The sequence below is a fragment of the Dermacentor andersoni genome, chromosome 9 (genome assembly GCF_023375885.2).
Source record: "Dermacentor andersoni chromosome 9, qqDerAnde1_hic_scaffold, whole genome shotgun sequence".
In the NCBI taxonomy this organism is placed as follows: domain Eukaryota; kingdom Metazoa; phylum Arthropoda; class Arachnida; order Ixodida; family Ixodidae; genus Dermacentor; species Dermacentor andersoni.
In genome coordinates this window covers 93,873,912-93,889,833 of record NC_092822.1, presented here as the reverse complement: position 1 = coordinate 93,889,833, position 15,922 = coordinate 93,873,912, and the positions used below count along the sequence as shown (strand labels likewise).

General features: G+C 46.3%; 1 protein-coding gene across 1 annotated transcript in view; it reads left to right on the top strand.

The window, feature by feature from the left end:
• Positions 1 to 8,637, top strand: part of LOC126527869 (2-Hydroxyacid oxidase 1-like) — a 29,153-nt gene extending 20,516 nt beyond the window's left edge. Inside the window, exons 4-6 of the mRNA XM_055069027.2 lie at positions 1,443 to 1,601; positions 5,018 to 5,087; positions 7,687 to 8,637. Of these exons, the coding sequence (XP_054925002.1) occupies positions 1,443 to 1,601; positions 5,018 to 5,087; positions 7,687 to 7,769 (312 nt within the window). The 3' untranslated portion in view covers positions 7,770 to 8,637. The remainder of the gene's footprint in view (positions 1 to 1,442; positions 1,602 to 5,017; positions 5,088 to 7,686) is intronic.
• Positions 8,638 to 15,922: the final 7,285 nt, after the last annotated feature.

Here is a 15,922-nt window from a genome sequence, read left to right as displayed (position 1 = left end):
TGGCATGGCCGCCTACAGGTCGACAAAGCGAGCCAACCGGCAATAACCCAACGAATGATTCCCTTTATTTTCTGACACCCAATTGCGTAAATGGGCACAACAGCACCGCATTCGTTCACAGGGTTTCCAGACAGCTATCGAGTATGGACCAAAACTAACGACACAGCAGCAAAGTCCCTCGTTTAGAAGGCATTCAAATAACTGCCTATGAGAGCGCTATCGCAGTGCTTCGTTTGAGTTCAGGTAGCCAAATTGATTAACGCGCCCTGTTATCCGTCTTACATCGTCATACCGGAAGATGGCGCCATCGTAAGTCATCGCCCCAGTACTCTCGTGACGTGGAACAATTGCAGCATGACCCACATTGTCATTGTAGAATATATCCGGTCAGCAATTAAGGACTCGAAATAAACATCGAACCTTGTAGGTGAATCTGAGAAATGAACTGGACAATGCGGGAAGCACACGCGCAGGCCCGACACTCGCTGCTTGTATTCTCTCCACTTTGCCCTGTTCAGCGCGTTGCTTCACCTGCACGGTATGATGATTAGTCCCCAACTCAAAATAAAGTCCTCTGAGAGTGGCCTAGCGTGAACGTTTGGCAGAGAAGCTAGAAGCTCCCACAGTTGTTCATTGCGAGGAACAAGGACCATTCCACTTAGCAAACTTTTACTTCAATCTAGAATCTCTATCACATCTTCACTTTATCGGTGGAACTTCACTATAAACGTGAAATGAGAAGTATTACTGAAACAATTTTTGACTGAGAAACTCACTGGTGAAATATTTAATTAACTAAGGCGGAGGAACAATCAGATGTTGTGCCAATGTGACCGCTCATCCCTATGTATACACTGTAATAAAGATCATGACCTATGCATTCTATCGTGCTCTAAATGAGCCTCGAATCAGTTTTCGCAAACTTTACTTTAAAAATTCAAATATAGTGTTCAATTCACCAAAACAGCAAAGCAAAATTCTTAATGAGCTGCTTGGACGCTGCGTTTTGTAGTAAAAGTAGAACGTGTCCGCCTCTTGAGGTAAACCAACATAGAAGGTGAAAAAATTTTCCCTTCACAGGTGATCTCAAAAACAAATCTGTTCTAACTAGAAGAAAGAAAACAGGGTATCTGCCAGGCGGCACTGATAGCCCAGGTAGAGAAAGCTCGATTCAACAGTGGCCACGCGCCCGTTATGCTTTTCGCCTATGACCATTTTCCTCCAGCCACCATGTTACCGATTTCGTGGCAGACGCGCGTGCTATGTCGAAAATGGTTGAAAGCCTCTCTTCATTCGCCGGACGTCCGTGGCGTGCACTGACGTAGGACCTTATTTTTGTGAAAGTAGACTAGTGTCCCTGCATTTATCGGTCGCACCGGAAGCAGTGGATACCCGCCTGCAATGATTCTATGCTGTTTAGAAACCACATACGCCCGTTTCAGATTGACGTTCTGCCCGAGATCGTCGCCGCTGTTGGTGACAAGATGGAAGTATACTTGGACAGCGGAGTGCGAACAGGTGCGGACGTCGCCAAGGCGCTCGCGCTGGGAGCTCGGGCGGTGTTCGTGGGACGACCTGTGCTGTGGGGACTCGCATACGACGTAAGCCGGTTTTCTTCTTTTTCGATATCTCACGGGAGCGTAGCGCCGAGCCTTCGGCGAATTTCCCAGGGTGGCCATTAACAGGCGGCGCGTCTTCTGCGTAAACTGTTATGCACGTGAGTTCGGTCAACTTGTCCGGAAAGCAGTGTTTCTCTGAGCAAATGTTTGCAGTCCGAAACGGCATGGTGCTGTTTCCTTGCTGTCACATCACTGCATATGTCGATGAGACCTGATTTCGCATTTACGAGCAATTCTGCATTCACGTTCTGAACCATTCTTCGCTACACATCGACGTCGCTCCGTTTCGCGTGTCTGGGGATTATGTTCACCCCGACCAGCAAATGCTCATCGCCGCCACTCGAAGCTGCTCCATTTTGCGTTCGCCAGTCAGCATGCTCGTGTGTTTCAATTCAACTACGCGTCGCTGTATACTGAAGGCGTTCCTGATCCTCTCAACGGTTCCTACAACCCTATGCCTCCTCCGTACTCAGTGCACGCTTTCATCCCATTTTTATCGCGTTAGAAATCACATCTGAGATCGGTGTATAGTGTCCGTGGTATCTCCGGCTCTTTTGCTTTGCACTGTTTCGGGAACTGGCCCGTCGTGCGAGACAGCAGCCAGCAGGCGTAATGCATGTGGACGGGACGAAAACAGAGCCTACCATGAACCATCACTGGCACAGGGCCAATGAGCATTTGAAGCGTGAATCATTGCTCTTTATGGCGCATCATGCACGAATCGTGCCAGCAGGCCTAAATGTGGCAAAGAGGCAAAGGAATGTAAGCTTCGCGTTAATAGTTATTTAACCATCGATAACAAATGAGATTTGTCATAAGGGCAGCTTACCTATGGTTTTCACCTTCGCGTGCCTGGTTGGAACTTTTTTCGCGACAAATTTAACAAATGCTGAAGTTATATTCCATTGTATTTCCAGCCACAGGTTCCCGAAAGAATAAACTGAATGCATACATTGCGCGATTGGTCAAAAACTTTTTTGGACCACCCCCACTTCACCTGTCTGTCACGCGACGTCACGAAAACCACAATAGCTCCCCATCTGATATAACATGTACACACGCATTATGCATGATTTGACCAAACAAAACAAAAATATTTATTTATGATTCCACGCCTCTTCGCCATTAACCCTCGTCTATTGGTCAAACGTTTTCGGGCTGCGCCCACTTCACCTGCCTTTCGCGTGGCGTCACAAAACCGCAAAAACTCACCGCGTCAAAGTGACGTGTGCGCATTAATGATACATTAATATGCGGAACAAAACAGAATTTTCTTCTGAAAAGCCGCAGGCTGCCCGTTTCACAAGGAATAAAAGATGGCTGCCGCTGATCGCTCAGGCGCTGGCTGCTTGGTACTGTCGGAGAGCATGGGTTTATTTGCATGTAATAAAACACTTGCGTGGCCGCGTAACGTTTTCGAGCACTTTCGGCACGTTTACGACCTCGTTCTGCTAACTTTTCTTTGCTGAGGATCAGTTTGAGCGTCACTCTTCAGCTTCCGTTGCATGTCGCCCCTATTGTCGAGGAGCCACCGCAAGTTAAGTAAAGGAAAGCGGACCAATCACAGACGCCTGCACCACCCTCTTCATCTGGTTATCGATTTTCAGTGCAGTGGCTCGGCCCCATCGAATCCCTGTCCACTTGAGCGTGCTCCTCGCCTCTCATGAGTCAATTAGATAAGACAAGCCGCTCAGTGTAGGCAATGATATTCGTTTTTGAAGCAAAGAAATGTGACCTCCTATGAACCAGGATAGCGTTTCGTTGGTCTGGTCAGACAACCCTGTGGGTGACCGCCCGATGCTTGCGTCGGCGGTTACGCAAATTTGACGTCAGTAGATCGGAATAAAAACACATTGGAATAGTTTTACGCTATAGGGCCCCTTCTTTATTTCTGTTAGAGTGAAACCGAAATATTCTTTTATCGATTTGCGGCTAAAGGGGCAACTCAGCAACCAGAAACAACCGACGTCAGGCAGCATCAGAATTCACGTGTATATTAGGGGCCCGCATAAACGCATATCTCAGGCAGGGAAGTGCGAGTGACAGCCGGCGGAGCGCTCCAATAAGCAAATCCTATCGCTCTGTGCACTAGCAGATCGGCATCGATGCAAAACCCAGGGCCCGCATACGCGCTGAAGAGCTTATCGTTTCGTTTTCTACGGGTTCAGCGCTTCGTTGCGGAAGGTTTACGGTTTGTTTATGTTCGTTGTAAGCTCTTTTTATCGGAACAACAATGCCACATTTCGGCGAGTAAACTCGATGGACTGCTTCTGAGATTATGCTCAATGCCTTGACTCAAGGCACTGAGCATGGTCCCAGAATTCATAATTGGCAAATTGAGAAAAATAAATCCTATGTTATTTCGTTACTTTGCTTCGAAAATTTTTGCATGTGAAGAAAAACTGTTATGACCCGCTATGGAATTCTTTTTTTTTGTTGCTTTGGAGCAGAAATGCAATGGAACGTTTTTTAGTAGAGCGAAACTAAAACCAGAACGAAAAAATTTACTGCCCATCCGCTCTGCGAAGAAGGATAACCATCGAAGCTGAATAGGGGTGACTATATTGAAAACTATAATAATTTATATAATTAATGGCATATTCATTTGATAAATACACATTCACGTAACTTCGCGGTCTTTATCGTCTTTATTTCGTCTCATTCGTTATCACAGTGACCATAGCTTTGCGGTCGCTGTGGTGCACCGTGATAGGTTGTACTGCTATGCTAGGCAAGTTGTTGCCAAACGGTAAATCTATACATGACCGGTGACGCGTGGTCGGCACGTTGACGTCCACGTAGCACTCAATTCCAAACTGTTCTAACAGGAAGGGTAAAATTCACTTGCCGTCGGGCACGGTAGGTCGATGTTATAGTCGACGATTGATGTGTACGCTATTGCGTTTTATTATGCTTTCCGACGCTGAAATGGGATGCCTAAGAACGCCGCCCATTGCACGTTTTCTATATGACAATAAAGATCATACGTCATAACAAGGTAGATAAGATGATAGCATTCAGAGGGATCGCCGTGACTTGCTTTTGTGAACATCTCGTACAAATTTTTTTCCAGATGTCAGCCATAGACAGCTTCGCTGTAAAACATTTCGCTACAAAACCCTGTCACAAACACCAAATGTTGCGTCCCTTAAACGGATTCTCACAGCGCATGGTATTCTCTTAATATTCATGAATTGTATTTATGCTTTTCTTCGGCAAACGAATACGCTACTTTCCAGATCAGATGGGAACGTGCAATGACCACTACATGCGAAAGTGCATTGAGTGACGTTTCCCTGAAAGTTTGTCACGTGTGTACTCAGCTTGTACTTTGTAAAATGTTTGGAAAGTATGCATTCTATCTCGGAGCTTCCTCTCCAACGCAATCTTCTACGCAGGGCAAGCAAGGTGTCGACAGAGTGTTGCACATATTGAGAGAGGAACTTGAGCACACTATGCGACTCCTCGGTGAGCTGTTTGCACTTTTTTGTTGTTCTGTATAGTGTGCACTCAGTATGTCTTGCGCTTTTTGAAATAAGATAGGTCTATGCAACCTCCCCCTCTCTCTCTTAATAAAGAAGTACAGATATAGTTTTCTGAGTACCCCCTGCTACTAAAGAGCGTTCTCACTTGGAGAACTCTATCGAATTTCTTCTGGCTTTCAATAAACGGTGAGGGCTTGGGAAAAATAGGGCACTATGCAGGGCCATCTCTCCCAAAAGTATTAAAAGCAATCCACATCGACGGTAGGATTTTACGCCCTGTAGCTGCAGAGTAGGCTGTGAACGTTGCTGTAGCGGGAGGCTCCGTCATGAATTTCACCTCCTCAAATTTCGTTACCTTAAACCGAAATTTTGGCACGCGAGTGGGTGCGCATTCCACCTTCATATGAATACAACTGCCAGCTACGTGAAAGAAATCATTGGGTTAAGCGCCTGAACGCCATAGCGACAGCTGTGTGGGATATCTTATGCCGTGCCTTTTGTCGGGATTCGGGTAAATGCAGGGATCTGCTCGACCACTGGTGAGTCGACGGGCGATGGTCAATCGCACACAGCACCTTTAACTGCATGCAGTGACTTCGTCTTTGCCAGGCCTTGGGATGTGCAATTGGAGCGCGTAGGAGAAGGAGAGGTTCATTTCACCTACACAACCTTTTTTTTTTTCTCATTGTGAATATAGGGACCGTTTTACAATGTTACAAAGAGGGACCGTGCTACACGAATGGGGGTGCTGTCTGTGAGGGAGGGGGGATGGGTGGCTTGTAGTAGAACCTGTAGGTCACTCCCCCTCCCCTCCCGTTCCCGGAGATCCGCACTTAGCGGCACCGCCCTACGGCCCTCGCACTCGCATCGCAGTTGAGAACTTTATAGCTTGAAGGAAAGGAAGCAATATTTCAGGTAAAACAACTTGCCGCTGCAGTTTAAAAAACAAAGGCTACCACTAAGTCCTACACACTCATTTTTTTAGACACTAAATAGAGAAGTGACAAAGCAAACAATCTCGAAGGGCTGTTATAGACCAGCTAATGATGCAAAAGGCAATACAAATTTCACCGACGACTATGGTACTCCCTAATGCGAAATTTGACCGCAGCTCTATACGTCACTATACGTTTTCATTTCGCGATATACTGCTGGTGCGGACAATCTCTCTCGTGCAGACATTGCAAACGGAGCGAAGTGTACCTCGACTCCTCACAAATCGGAAGATCAGGAGGGACAGCGCGCAGGTGACGTGGGGACGCAATTCACAACAGCCGCCACTGGAACTCTTCTGCTCATGCAGCGCTTTGTTTCCATATATGCTACCAGTGGCGCCATGGGTGAACAGGCGTCACGCGCTACTCCGGCGTCCCTGCAAAGCCGTCGTCGCCCTAGAGCCCGTCTGGAGCGGTACTTCGCTTTTCTTCTCGCGGTGTCCCCATACCTTCCTTCGCCACTTTAGGCCTCATGGTACCGCTGCACCCTCCTCCTCCGCTTTCCTTCTCGCACTCTCTTCACCGTCCTTCATCTGCCGCGGCTCTCGGCGTTCGCTGTTTCATCCTTCGCAGTGCTCGTTCGCTCGGTTACCAAGGATGCCAACGTTCCCCGCACGAACGAGCGCCTAAGAGCAGCGTTCTAAATATATGCCGATCCCAGAGACTAGGTGAAGCTTCCTCGTCCACTCAGCCACCGCTGCTGACCGAGCGCTGGTTCATCATGCCAATCCCGTTGTGCGTGATCACTCCACTTCACTGCCCCGACCTGCACTGCCTTCTACCAGACAATTCTTGTGTCTACCCTCTCTCACCATATGACGTTACTGCTTGCGTCAGCCAATGGGTGCGCTTAATGCATCTCCGCCCATCTTCCTGCTATCGCCACGGCAAGTCTACACCCACTCACCGAAAATATGCTCCTAGCGCAACCATGCGGGAATGAAGAACGAAAAGAGGATACGGAGCGCTATGCGTAACGATGCTCATTGGGCTGTCTTGGTGGCGAATATCATGGCTCATTGCTGTCCCCCACCCTCCACTGCACACTACAACCACAACCGCAACCAAACTCGGTCTTAAACTCGCCAGAGCCACGAAAAAAGCTTCCCTTTCAAAGCGCGTTTTTCTTCCTGGCGCCCCTTGTAGTTTCCGTGTGTTTTAACTGTACTGCGCATTGCGACACCATGACGAGCGGTCGGTATCCTTGTAGGCGTTAGTTGAACATCGCCGATTCTCTCGCGAACCCACGAGACCATGAAGCCGCTTTAGCGTTTTTTGAGCGCGACTGACATTTGGGAATGTCGTTGACTTATTGCTGTCAAGGCTAATTCACTTCCGCTTTCTGTCCTCTCTCTTCCATCTTTCTCTTGCCCCTTTCCCGTCCCCCGGCATAGGGTAACCAGCCAGATGCGTTTCTGGTTACTATCCCTGCATTCTCTATATGTATCCGCAACCTGCTACACTTACATGGTGCGTCAATGAGTCGGGGGAAACTGTAATGATGCCTCGGTTTGTGGTTTGTTTAACTATCTATTTTGTTCATGAAAAACCACAGAGTATGTGCTTTGTTTTTTACTTGCGTTCTAGGTTGTTCTGACGTTAGGGACCTGTGCGAAGAATTCCTCATCGCCAAGAATCACTGCTCGAGACCATTTCGATCTACCCTATAAGCGAGGAAGACATTGTTGCAGGGTCTGTTCGCTGGGATGGTGGTGTATGCGCTGCAAATTTGGGGGCCGTAGGAAAGAGATGACCCGGACATGCTGCTTGGATTGTTAGAGGATGTTAGTAATTGCCCTGACGAACGACTGTTTCATTTTTGTGTAACATTTTTGCGTCTCTGACTGGTTATGTGCATGTACTGAACAACGTTCAGGAGAGCAGAAACTTGCAGAAGTTTCTTATTTCTCCACATTTGTAATCCATCATGGCTGAACCTCTTGTTCAAGAGAATATGTACATGAATTTGCTGAATAAAGAATGCAGGTATTAAATCCTCGTTGGCTCTAGTACGAGTGGAAACGGAATAAGAAAATCGCACGAAAACACGGTTTCTTGAACAATGGACGCTTGACGTAGAGCACTATGGTTCCGTGGCAGAAAGTATTTATTGCAGCGACCACTTAAAAGCTCACTTAACGCAAATATTGTTCATGTGTAAATTCCATGGATAATCTGCATGTCAACTGCAGAAAAGAGTGATGTTTTCTACAGAAAATTAGAAATCAGAGTAACGATATGCATGTACATCTGTATTTGTAGAATTTGTTTTCGTTGCCTTTCATTTAAATGCAGTACAAGTTGCTTTCACTCATAGGCGATTGACAGGTTCGGAAGCGTAGAATATTCGAATGGTGATGCGCCTATAAGCCTGTGTTATAGCAAATTGCTGTGTTATAGTAAATTGACCTGGGCACTATGAAGAGAACGAGACAAATGTGTTGTCATATTACAGTCTGCAATGTGTGAATAATTACTTTGCAAAATTGCCATCTTGCTGTGATTACTGCAATAAAAATACCTCGTTGTTACTCTTAATGGCTTCTTCCCTTTCCAATTACTTTGAATTCTGCCCACCAAGGCTCCAAGAACCAGGACTCTTGCGCTGCTGCCAGTAGCCATTGTTGATCCATTCCCTTGTACGAAATAAATTTGATCTAGAAGCTCGCCCATCTTGAATATTTTTCCAGTTGAAGATTTGCTCCTACGAAGCAGCCGGCTAGCCTGCAGTATGAATTAATCGTAAAAGTAAGCTTTGCCTAAAATGTGCGCATGTAAACTTTGAAATGCGTTTAATTCTGCGGGCCTACACCGCATATATCGAAAACGTGCAGCTGCTGTGAACGATGGTTAGTTATAAATGAATCTCTGTTAACGGTCACTGACACAACTGCAGGCACGATAGTTCTCTTGGCGACGAACATTGATCGGCTGGTTTGGGCAACCAAAATGCGCTCGCATAATTGTTCATTTTGCGTGTGTGAAGTCTTCTTCAAACACACCTTAAAACATTTCTTGCCTTCCGACTTCGGTGAGGAAACTTCATATTCGTGCTGGGAAACGGTGCACCGCTTTTTCTTGCAAGGCACAGCGCGTTTGCACGCGAACTTTTGAGCTGTTCGAGCCACGGGCGTAGTGACGATCTTATTTCAGGGGTATAGAGGGGCTTCTTACCGCCCATATGTACGTCCGTGCGTGTGATTCTATATGTGCGTGTATAAAGGTACACCCGTGAGCAAAAGTATACGGACCAGGAATCTTGCGATAAAACCAATTTTCTCCTTTGTCTGCGAATGCAACATGAAAGAGTAATGATTGCAGCCCAAGCCAAGCATTACAAATTTTCTAGTGCACTCGTCAGTTTCCGTTTATGCGTGTTAATTACGAAGAAATTCTGTTTTCTTTTTTTTCTGCGAACGTGTGGTCCCCATATTTTTGCACACGGGTGTACATAGAAAAAAAAAATCTCGGGGGGTTGGAACTCTAGCCCATTCCGGCGACGCCATTGGTTCGAGCGCTGCCTGCATCAAAAAGTGTCATCTTGCTCAGCGCTTGTGAACAATTGCCACATGTATCTCGCAACCAGCAAAAAAAAAAAAAAAAAAAAAAGATAGAAAAATGCAAGTGGAACACCGCGCGGCGTTTGCCTCCTGCGGGTGCGAGGAGTGGCTTCACTCCATAGCTGGAACATACTGGAGGACCTATGCGCAACTCGGCTCCCCGCGAGAGCTTATACAGCGATATTTGCACGTCGGGGGCACCTTACGACGGCCGCCCGGTGCCTATAGAGATTGAATAACTGTTCAAGGTTAAAATGCAGGATGAATACAAACGGTGCGGATATCAGGGCGGTGTGATTGTAGAGCAGAAATCTGAATGAATACAGATGCTCCTATGCCTGTTGCTCACATTAGTTCACATTACCTTCGACAGCTTCCTAAGGTTTCTTTTTCTTTAGTTTTGGCCTCCAATTTTTGATGTCTTATTTTTGCCATTAGAGATCTGAGCCTCCTTGCATACTGCGCATGGCCATTGGCGCCTCATCCTGCAGCACGTTACCCATGATCGCTTCGTGGTGATCTTACGAAGATAATTTATGCATCTGAGGACAGCACGGAAATAGTAAAGTAGAATGTTGATTGCAGTCGCCCTCGATAAAAAGACAACGCACCTTATTAGCTTGTCTTGGTGCAGTTTAACGAGCTTGGTTGGGCTATTCAAAATTATATTAGGTTTCTGCCGGCAAAGCGAGCACTTGAACCGTAATCGTCTACTACTGGAAAGTCGGTCCATTTAAGTTTTTATTTGCTTTAGAAAGTACCTACCATATGACTTAAATGTCAAAATTTCAAAATAATTTACCTGGGTTTGCTAGGCTTGAATTCGCGAAACCGAAGCGCACGTTCCACATGCCAAGTTTGGATAAGGATGCTTAATTTGGAACTGCGGTGTTCTATTATCAGGTGTTCAGACTGGCCCCATGCTTCACGATAGGCATCAGGTAGTCCAAAACGGACCAGGTTTGTACGCTGGGCCTTATCTTCTACGTCATCAATTCGTGCTTTTAGACTGACTTTATCCGCTGCATTTCGCTTGGCAAGTTGGTGCCTGGATTCTTCTCTTGATACTATTAGAGGAATAAAAAAAACCACAGCCATCTTCGACTTTGTCCAAACTATTTTTTTTTTCAAATTTCGAACAATTTCTTGTTTTGTGACATCTTATTGCGAAGTGTCCTGTCTTCAAAAAACAGAGATACCTATCCAGTGTGAATTTTATCGAGGGCTGCTAAAACTTCCCACGTCGTTTACCTCGTAACGGAACTCGTTTTCGGGCATGGGTTCACTTCTATATCACAGGTGTGAATGAGAAGGTTTCGCGCCATGTGCGTACATTCATTTGCAATGGCAAACTAGATGCGTGCGCGCTGTAGAACGGAAAGAGCAGCGTAGAGCATAGGTTTAGCAAACAGGAAGTCTTGGGTATTTACCTCAACAACATGCCGCCGAAAATGAAAGTACATCGTCGTTGTGCTACCACGCCAACCTAAGAGAGGTGAGAATTTAGTGTTCCTTGCATAGAGGAACCAAAGTGATATCTGTGCCGATATTGGGGCTCTTGGTTCAAGATACGACGGTGGTTGGTGCAGGATTTGCTCTGCTTCAGGTTTTCTAGGACAGAAACACGGCTGGCTTGTTTGATTTCTTCTTTGTGGTGTCGACTGTTGTGGCAGTTTGGGAGGGTCCAAGAAATTTGCGGTGGGGGCAAGCCTCGGGAACGACGCTGGACGTAGGGGTAAAAAGAAGTGCCATCGAAGGATGAATGCGAAATTACCAAGGTAAGCCCTTGCACGAAAAGAAGATTCCGCGCGTAGGGAAGCTGCATCGTCACTGTACCTCCAAGCACGCGTGCAGCTTTGCGAAGCTAAACTCCAATATTTAAACTTGACACGGAAACTGTCGTTTCAACGCCGTGATTGTCGTAGTATGTCACCACCCGTTGATGGACTCACCGTGTCTGTTCAGTGATCAGAATCAAGGCTCGCTGGACTCTTGTCGAACTCCTATTTGGTCATTACATGAAGCACGCCATCGTGCTTCGCAACCTGGAACTCAAACTGCGACGTTTTCTCATTGAATAGTTCTGTGGAATGTCTACCCGCACTATATGTTGTCATAATTTTCGTTCATCTCGGCATGTTTTTTGAAAATTTAGAATTTCCGCGTCATTACACAAGACGGGACTGTGAACGCCACCAGTGTATTCGTTGTGGCACGGTAACGATGACCTGAAAGAATAATCGCTTGACTGCCTAGAAATCGTGGAATATTGAAATGTTGTCCTTGAAGAGTTGAAACCTATAGGACGGAACCAGGTCGGACAAAGAAAGATTCAGATTCACTGTTTCGACGGTGGTAGCACGTGCCTACAGGCCTTTCCATCTAAGAGCCTCGCTGAGGCAATATAGCTATAAAGGCTTATGTATTACGTAATAAGAGTTAAAAATTTAGGTTCCTAGCACGTCCGAAACTCATTGCAACTATTTTTATACATATTTATGCTTATATTATATTATATTATATATATTATATTATACATATTATTTATTGTTATAGCCAAAAAGGATGCCATTTGTCAATAATTGTATCATTGACTACATTACAACATTGCTTGGTGCTCTTTGGCCATAATTTGCCCTTGCACCATAAAATACCCGAAGTCATTTTCATTTTAGTGAGCGGTGAAGTTTACAACTATTTGAAAATCTTCCTCTAACGCCTAATATGTAGCATGCCTTAACTGCTCAGTAGCCGTGAGATGGCTTGGTGGAACAGAGGCACCTTACCGTCGCTTCGTTTAATTGCGTTGTTTATTCCTCTAGATATTGTCGTGATGGGTAATATGCCCGCCCCCACGTTTAACCTTGTCTCACGTTCAGCCCCACAGATGTGTAAAGGACGCTAAAAAGAAACACTGTTTCATCTTAGACCGCTAATTAATGCTTTCAAAACCATTTCTGTTAAATTCCAAGAAACAGCTTCATTTAATAACTATATACTGGACGTTTACATGCCAAATAAAACCACAAGTTTATTACGAGGTACACTGTAGTCTTCGACGCGGAGTTCATTCAGACCTCCAGGAGCTCTTTAACGTGCAGCTGAGTATACACAAGCATTTTTGCATTTAGGTCTCTTTGAAATGTGGCTACCGAGACCGGGACGCATCATGTCAAGCGCAGCATCGCAACCCCATGACCACTAAGCTATCGCAAAAATCAAGCTGAAAGGTTCTTTTTTAAACATTTTTGTCATTTTGCGCCGAAACCTCCATCGTGGATACATTAGTGACACAGATTTTGACGTGTTTCTTTTTTTTTTCGTGTTGTGGTCTCTGCGGCTCAATAACAGTTTTTGAAACTTGCGAGTTCAGTGTATGGCTCTCGAGGAACTGAACATGCGCCATCATGGGGGTTGCGCATTATTGAATACGACTGTTCCACGCGCATTTGGGTACCTTCACCGAAAAACAACCGCGAGTGTGCATATCAGCTGTCGGGTAACTGCATAGGATTACGAAAAATTCGTTCGCTGCAAAAATGAAGCAACAGCTTGTGTGGATAAAAAGCATCGAAAGAACGCCTGTCAGCAGCATCACTTACCCGTTGGCTTGCGAGGCAGCTTTTGCTTGTCAAATCTGCGCTGCGCCAAGTTCAATGTTGGCAGTGCGTCGGGCTTCAATTTTTTCCGCCACCCTATAAAAGAGAGAAAAAAATGTATCTATATGAGCAGTAGCAATAAATTCGCTCGCGCATGTTCGTTCATCGCTTAATGGACCATCAGCTGTTGGCTCGCGAAACGACACTGTTTATTCTGTACGAGATCATGCGTACACACTTGCCGTGTTTCGGTGCTCGTATTTCCAATTCGGAACACTGAGAACAGTTCGCATGGCTGAGAAAAGACAACGGAGAAAGTGACAACTAGTCACGCTCGGTGACGATCATTTAAATGGACTCGCAGCTGAGCGCGAACCTTGCATTCACTGCGTAGGCGGCGCATGAAGGATATAAAATAAATTGCATGCGTGGAGACACGGGTAATCTACTTGCGGCAGTATATGAAAGCACAGGCAACTCATTTCTGGCATCCCAGGCCACGCCACCACGGACTTTCGCGTGCTGCAACGATCTTCACACGCACAGATACTACGCAGCAACTACGCATGCAGCAAGCATTAATGCTCAGATTGCCGATAATGATTCCCAAACGTGATATCAGATTTGACTACTCACAATCCTTTTTCGTCAGCGAACGCTTGAACGCACCATCGTAGAAATGCTTTCTGCACACCATCGCATACTTGGAAGGCGCCTTGCCGTTCCGAAGCCTGACGAGCCATTCTCGGCGACGTGCCGCGTCAACGGGATAGTAGTGAAAGCTTATCCCTGGCTCTGTGCAATATGTGCTGCATTGCGGAACCGAACAAAATGTCACCATGGTAAATGAAGAGTTTTCTGCGGGCACGGAGCACAGAATAGCGAAATGAAAACAGTAGCCCTGTACACTTCCACACACCTAACGGGCGACGGTGCTGCCACCTATAGGTCGATCTCGCGGAGCGTACCGCTATTAGAGCCGAATTTTAGGCGCCCACGCGTATATGTTATCCGTCATAACCACAGCAGTGACTCTGGCGATCTTATGAGTCTTTTTTACAAATACTTCCTCGTGTTATCATTAGCGAAAAAATCAGACGAGTGCTCTTGAACCTCTTCGGTATCAACGACAGCCTCTTAGGCCAATATCGCTGAATCAAAGACCTTAAAGAGCACCAACGTGATGTTGAAGGTCACAGTAGGCGAGAAGGCGTTGTTTGAGAGCCGAAAAAGAAAGACGCAACGTCAACACCCATTCGTAAAAAAAAAAAAAAGAAGAAAAAGAAACGCTTTACGTGAAAGTCGCCGTGTCGGTGTGATGTGATACTTGCAGTGACCTCAGTTGAACAAAAAGAAAGCTCTATATATTAGTGGCAGACATCCGTTGACTCCAGGGGCACATACTCGGTGGCACACACCCAGCGGTCACATGCATACATACCCAGTAGCATGTATTTTATACATTTTTTATACATCGTCAGTTAAATCTTTTTTTTTCTCGTCCCCTATATACTTGAATAAATATGCGAAAATATCGCCGTCACAGCAAAATCATATTTGGAATATAAATGTTGGCGCTCCACATATTAGCTAACCGCGGTGAGCTCTGTTGGCGGGGTCCATTTGCATCGCAATTTGCGCTAAATTTCTACTTTATATATTACCTAGTGCCATGGAAGCGGTCTGCCACGTACAAGTGGCGACCTTTCTCAAAAACAGAAGCACGAAGACGCGTCTTCCGGTACGCCAGGCCTTGATACCCACCTTGCGACTGCTCATCCAGGTTCCCCTGGATGAGCAGTCAAATAAGCTGACTGTCATTAACACCCATCAGGGATTATTCTGCTTTAATTGCCTGCCATTTGGTGTGTCTTCTGCCCCAGCTATCTTTCAGCGAATAAAGAACAGCGGCGGGAGTCCAGGGGTACTTGAACGACGTTCTGGTTCCCGAGAAGGGGAATGGCGGCAGAAAGAACCTCAAGGCACTTCTCCAGCGCTATCGAGAGTACGGCGTCAAGTTAAGGAAGGACAAGTGCACATTCAGGATGCCTGAGGTTTGGTACCTTGGGCACAAGATTCAGTACGGGAGGGCTGCACCCTCTGGAGACAAACATGGACGCTGTCATGAAGGCGCCAACACCCAAGAACGTGAGTGAACTGCGTTCCTACTTGGGTCTTCTCACCTATTACCGCAAGTTCCTTCCCAATATGGCCAGTCTGCTATCCCCGCTCGACCATTTGCTAACGAAAGAATGTCGCTGGAATTGGGGCTCTCAACAACGGGAAGCGTTTCAGAAGTAAAAAAAAATGCTTTATGCAATGCCAAAATGCTTACTCACTTCGATCCCTAACGGCCACTGCGCTTGGAGCGCGATGCGTCACCGAACGGAATAGGTGTGGTACTGTCCCATCGCACTGGCAATGTTGACAAGCCATAGGATTTCGCTCTGGAAGACTTCCCAAAGCGGAAAGGAATTATTCACAACTTGAGCATGAAGCGTTGGCCCTAGTGTTCGGGGTATCAAAGTTTCGCGACTACCTACTGGGAAGAACATTAACCTTGATCACAGATGACAAGCCGCTGGTGGGTCTATTTCGCGAACATTGTCCCACACCCATCATGGCTGCCGAAAGACTTCAGCATTGGTCCTTGCTGCTGGGAGC